Source organism: Sardina pilchardus, chromosome 20, assembly GCF_963854185.1.
Source record: "Sardina pilchardus chromosome 20, fSarPil1.1, whole genome shotgun sequence".
Taxonomy (NCBI): Eukaryota; Metazoa; Chordata; class Actinopteri; order Clupeiformes; family Clupeidae; genus Sardina; species Sardina pilchardus.
Window position 1 is genome coordinate 9,450,589 of NC_085013.1, and position 5,924 is coordinate 9,456,512.

Sequence of the window (5,924 nt, forward strand, 5' to 3'; positions counted from 1 at the left end):
GGAGTTCATAGCTTTCTGATGACATGTTATATATGAAATATATATTTTATAAAAAAATGTCTTGTGTCTAATGAGCAATTCTGATTCCTCACTCTACGTATTTGTCTGTTTAAAACAGGCTGAGATGACCCCTGTAGCACCTGATAGGAGAGGGCTTAACAAAGTCTTTCATTTAAAAAAAATGTGAGCAATTTGAATGCCAGTACGGCCATTACTATTTTGCCTTGTACCAATAGAGTGTTTTAACATAAAAGAAGACACTGGCATATATCATGCACCTTACCCATCCACCAAGAGCATTAGAAAAGTATATGGTCAAGTGAAGCCCCCTTCTGGAGAGTTGAAGTCTTATACCGTAACCCCTCCACTGTATTTAGATGCTCTTTTATCTCCACATATATACAAATCCCATTCAAACTTCTTGGGGCTATTTAATGGTGCTTGATGACTTAATTGCCTGGATATCAAACAATCAATCGGATCTCATCTGAGTTGTGTATGCATGCATGCAATGTTATGTACTGTAGGCCAAGTGGAGACAGACATTAAAAACATTATTTGAGATAGCCTGTGGATTTTCTTTTTTTCTTTTTCTAAATCTGAATAGATTTATACTGCTGTTTATCAGTTAAGAGCACCCTTGAAATGTATAGGCTACAGTTAATCTGTATAGGCTACAGTTAATCTGTCGTCAACAAAAACATAGTTGATTGTTAGGGCCAAAATGTGCTGCTGCATTTGCAGTGAATAAAGAACTATACTGTATGCCCCAGGCCATAGACTTTTTTTGGATAACAGCCTAAAAATGGGTCAACAAAAGAGATATACTTTAGTTTTCTCTTTCTAAATTATTCCATTCTATATTTTTCCACTTTTTCCCACGTTGTATAATACCTTCCTTTAAAACCTGCAATTACGCTTACGCTTAGCTAATTAATATGATTAATATAATAATCATTAATAACCCTGATGTTAATACTGTAGTGGGAAGGCTTGTGTTGTGTAAAGTGCCTCTGTACTCTCTCACTGCAGGAGGCACACCACTCAAAATGCGCCAAATTACATAACGTGGGCTGGTGACCCGCCACTAAACACGCGTCCTGATCTGAATGTACTCTATGCGCGAGCGTACTCGACGCTCATACGGCGCGCTCACAAGGCGTCCGCAACAAATATGGAAAAAAGTTGAGGGTACTTTGTACTCCGATGACGCAGCTGAGCATTGCAATGCAGGGGAGCCAATGGTGTGTCCTGATGCGACAAGAGGGAACCAACTGGGGCGGCCGTTCTGGGAGTTCCCTGGACGTCATACAGAATGTGGATATATAAGCCGTCGATGGAGTTTATTGTGGGGTTTGAAGGGGGCGCGTCTCCTGGCGAAAAGCAAACAATTCGATGAGATTTGTTATTGGTTGCATACGTAACCATAACACAACTTGGACAGTTTGTTATTGATCTTTGACCAGCTTAACAGAAAGCCTTGCTCTTTTTGTTTTGAGCTGAAACTCTTGGAACTGAGCGCAGAGCAGTAAGACTCACCCAGGCAATTTAGAGCGGTTGATGCGATAACTTTAGTCACAGTGATATCCTTGGTAAAAACGACTACTATAGGGTCTGCCTTTGCACAAAAAGTGCGTTGTGCATGTCAAGTAATTACATTGGTCAAATATACGAAAAGGTGTAAGGACTTGTGACATCCAGTTTTGACCATGCCTCTCGATTTGGGAATGTATGACAGCCGTGCGGATTATAAATCCGAAAAACAGTGTCAGAGAACATCGTACGCCTTTTACCAAGCAGTGAGGGACTTGCTACCCGTGTGGGTGCTGGAGGATATGCGAACAATGGAGGTGTTTCACTGGGAGGACGATGGACGTGCGTGCGCTTACTCCCCGTGCGAGGCGATGTTGTACGCACTGGTGCACGACCATCAGCAGTACGCGAGGTACCTTCTCAATCGCTATTCCATCCAAGCGCTGGAGATGCCGAGTCGAAGCTTCTGCTGCTGTCAAGCGTCTACCACGCCGCATCTGAACATCGCTGTCCGTTACAACCGCGTCAACATTCTTAAAATGATCATGGACTCCGCAAGAGACTTCTCTAAAACTGAGAGGCAGAGCTATCTGAACCGCCACGGCTGTGTTCACATCGACGGCGGCAAGACCGCACTGCAGCTCACGTGTGACTTGGTGCGCCCTGAATGTTTGATCCTGTTGCTGGGGCACGGTGCCTCCCCTTACGTGACGGACCGCTCTGGTAATACCCCTTTGGACTGCCTCCTGGATCAGATATGTCAGAGCGATTTTGACATGCGGCGAAAGCACGTTTGTCTTGGCTACCTCATCCTCTTCATGCCAGAGTTGCGTTTCCGGATGAAGAGCCAGCTGCAAAAAAACGCGCTGCAGTGGCAGACGCTCCTGGGCGAGCAGGCGTTCCAGTGGCTCTCGGGAACTGCCCCACCGTCCCTGTTCGTGCAATCCATGCAGAAGCTCACGCAGTCCATCCCCCCTGAACAGCTGGACTCTCTTCCAGATTTCCTCAAGCCACCTGACTTCAGACTGCACCAGCTGCAGAACATGGCATAGACGTTTTTGCCAGCAAAACTCAGGGATGTAATGCATTGTAAATAGTTTCACAAACTGAAATGTTGAGACTTCTGTTGTAAATAACTGTTGAATATTGTGGGAATCGTTTTAAAGATTGCCTTTAAGAAGAGTAGCATTTTAGCCATGTACAGTGTATAAATAAAAAGTAATTTTCTTTAAAATATCAAATATATATACGTTGCCCTATTTTGTCGCTGTGGCAAACAGACACAAGTATCAACTCCTACATACACCTGTATGATGCATGATGAAATAATCAATCAACCTTAAAATCACCTGCAGCCTAATTACACACCATGTTAAACAGAGCATATGCCAGAAGAGCCATTTTACTCCTCACTGCTGTTATAGTGTGAAACACGCCACACAGAAAAAATGTAAACATCTTTATTTGTGAAGTTTGTGAAGCATGGATCAAGTACAGAGCAGGGAGTCATTGGGGTTTTTTAAACTCATTCTGTTAGCTGCATTGCTGACTAAGTCAGGCATACATACTATGGAGCACACAGAGGGGGTGGGGGTAATGTTATTGTGTTAATTCCTGGAGCAGAAGAGGCAGAGGGTTGAGAAATATGATCTCAGCAGGAGGGCAGGGGGGGGGGGGGGGGGTTCTCCTGAAGCTCGGCCACTGGGTGATCCAGTCCGAGCGCTCTTGACGAGGCCTCACAGGCAGTCGCCTCTTATGCAACAGATACAGTGGCATTTGCTGTCAGTGGTAACCCTATCGAGTCCCGGATACCGTGACATCAGAGACAGCCAGGACTAGATCAAATTTTAGCACCACAAGCACAACCAGTAACCAGCCATGGCTGTCCTCTTGACATAATCAGTAGTGATTCTTTTAAGATATCCAGTTGGAAAGACCGCTTAAGTCAAAAGTCAATTGGGACCTGTGTAAGAATCACCACGGCAGGCAATTACAGTGGCCCATAGATAGCGCTACTCTGTCCGACATCCTGTATCTGCAAACGTTTCCTGTGTATTTCACAACACAATTAAGGAAAGACTGGCTATCCGTCTGCATGATAAAGGAACACTCAAGTCAGATTACTTCATGTTTTCTTTCCCCCCTGAAGACAGGAAACCAACAGAAACCAAAGATACTTGTAATGTAACAATCAAATACTTGTCAAACAAAGTCCCTCTTACATTTCTCCAATCAATACCTCCTACCTAAAAGGTAGATAAAACTGGAACAAAAGTGCTGTTGCAAAGATTATGTTGCCAAGACACAAGTGCTTTAGAAGGAACTAAGTGATCAACAGTGTTGCAACCTGACACCATTGCAACCTGTAACTTGTTGGCATTTCGTGTGAAGGAGGCCCTTGTGACTGAGACACCCTCGTGGATGGCGCTTCAGGAGACCCACTATGTGAGCGACTTATTTCAGGCTTATCAGCATGGGTAGGGAGGAGAGAGCACAAAGCCAAGCTCGGACCGGTAAGCCGTCCCCCGTTTTTTTCACAGTTTCACAATGGCCATCATGCAGTCCATGGGCAGTAGCAGCCAGCCTTCGAGTAGAAGCTGTTCAAAACCCCACACGGCGCCTACTAAAAGTCAAAGCCGATGAGAGAGCAGATGAGGAAGACCCCCCGCACACACTACTAAATCCTATAAATTCACACACAGAACTTCATTCATTTGCTACAAGGCCAGTGCATATCATAAAAACAAAGACAATTGTCCAGCATGAAACAACTATCATCTTTCACAAACAGATACGTCTGTTAACATGATTTCCCTTTCACATGTAAAGAGTGAAGTGTTAGAAGTTAGACAGCAACCGTCTTAAAATGCCATATATTAAAATGCTTTACAGACGTATACCCTGGTTATGTTCTGAGGTAAATAAAAAAAACTGGGAAATGCCACTCTGGAGTTTCCTTGTACAGTACTTATCATGACTAGTATGCACTACATACTATCTCTTGAGTCTAGTACAGTATCTTGAATCTAGTACAGTTTAGTACTCTTTCCCCATTAGTATGATATTTACACAATTCCCTATGACATCCTCAAAGCTACTTTGACATACAGTGATTCCCATACGGTTGCATATACATGATAACGTTATCACAGGCTGTTTCTGTTCAATCTGTCCTTAGAGGAGTACAAAACAGCAAGGAGTCTAACCATTTATCTTGATTTATCAATACTATGGGCATCTGGACTTGTTTGATTCACAACCCCATGTCCAGTACAGTTAATAATGGCAATGATTAGTCTTCCAGTGTCTCTCTCACTTGGTGATGGTGACTGACTTCTCATACTTGGTACCTCACAGATCCTTTTAAAATAATTCCTTCTTGTAATAAAAAAGATAATCTCTTCTAGAGAAGATGTAATAAATTATTCCACAATTAAAATGGGTAGATTAAGACCAATTTTTGATGAGCCACAATATCGGTTGAGTGGTCATAAGTCTGTACAGCGTAAAACGACGACCACACTTGAGCCAGTCACGCCTACCAAGCGTGGCCGATCCCTTTGTTACCACATGGTTATTTACACAGGTTAGAAAGAAAACCACTAAAGTGCCCACTAGCCAATCAAACGCAACCATTCCAGCAGCGGCATTGGTGTGACTGGACACAAAACACAGGGGTCACGGTTGGAGGAGGGGCTACGGAAAACGGAACAACACAGGAGACAGACAAATGAAAATAACCGAAATTAAAAAACTGAATAAAACTCGACTCTCTTAACGCGGAGTTGAGGGAGCAACGGAATCAAAATGAACCGTCTGAGACGGAAGACGAAAGAAAGTCGTAAACAAAAACAAAAGCCTTCTCTCCACTGGTCCTGCCTTCATCGGTACGCCAAAGAGTTCTATCTGGATGACGGCGTGGTTTTGAGGTTGGGGGATGGGGGGTGGGGTGGTGGGGGTTAGATGACCTCCCACTCGTCCTCCAGGTCGTCGGTGCTCAGGGAGCCGGTGGAGGGGTGCGGTTTGGGGCTGTGGGGCTGCAGGGCCTTGGTGAGGCGCTGGGTCAGGCCACCGGCAGGAGTCACTGCCCACAGCTCATCCAGAGGAGTCACTGGCGGGGGACAGGCAAGAGGCAATCAACATCAACACCAAGAGACATATGGTGCACAACACACACACACACACACACACACACACACACACACACACACACACACACACACACACACACACACATACACACACACACACACACACACACACACACAAAAACACACATACACACAAACAAACAAACAAACAAACAATGGAGACAACCAAACACACACACAGGGGTGTGGTTAAACAATGCAACCAATCACACACCCCCACATCTTGCATGAGGATGGTAG

The 5,924-nt window shown here is 44.5% G+C and overlaps 2 protein-coding genes across 4 annotated transcripts in view; one reads left to right on the plus strand and one right to left on the minus strand.

The window, feature by feature from the left end:
• The first annotated feature begins 1,356 nt into the window (after positions 1–1,356).
• ankrd9 (ankyrin repeat domain 9) lies at positions 1,357–2,774 on the plus strand. Its single transcript, XM_062522767.1, has one exon. It carries the CDS (start codon positions 1,710–1,712, stop codon positions 2,583–2,585), a length of 876 nt encoding a protein of 291 aa, XP_062378751.1. The 5' UTR covers positions 1,357–1,709; the 3' UTR covers positions 2,586–2,774.
• Positions 2,775–2,979: 205 nt separating this feature from the next.
• Positions 2,980–5,924, minus strand: part of tecpr2 (tectonin beta-propeller repeat containing 2) — a 23,132-nt gene continuing 20,187 nt past the window's right edge. For all 3 annotated transcript variants that reach the window (XM_062522703.1, XM_062522702.1, XM_062522701.1), the window contains exon 20: positions 2,980–5,644. In XM_062522703.1, coding sequence (XP_062378687.1) covers positions 5,493–5,644 — 152 coding nt within the window. In that variant the 3' untranslated portion in view covers positions 2,980–5,492. The remainder of the gene's footprint in view (positions 5,645–5,924) is intronic.

Bases quoted from the DNA above. Each gene is read 5' to 3' on its own strand.
- ankrd9 (XM_062522767.1), top strand. From the start codon at position 1,710: ATGCCTCTCGATTTGGGAATGTATGACAGCCGTGCGGATTATAAATCC.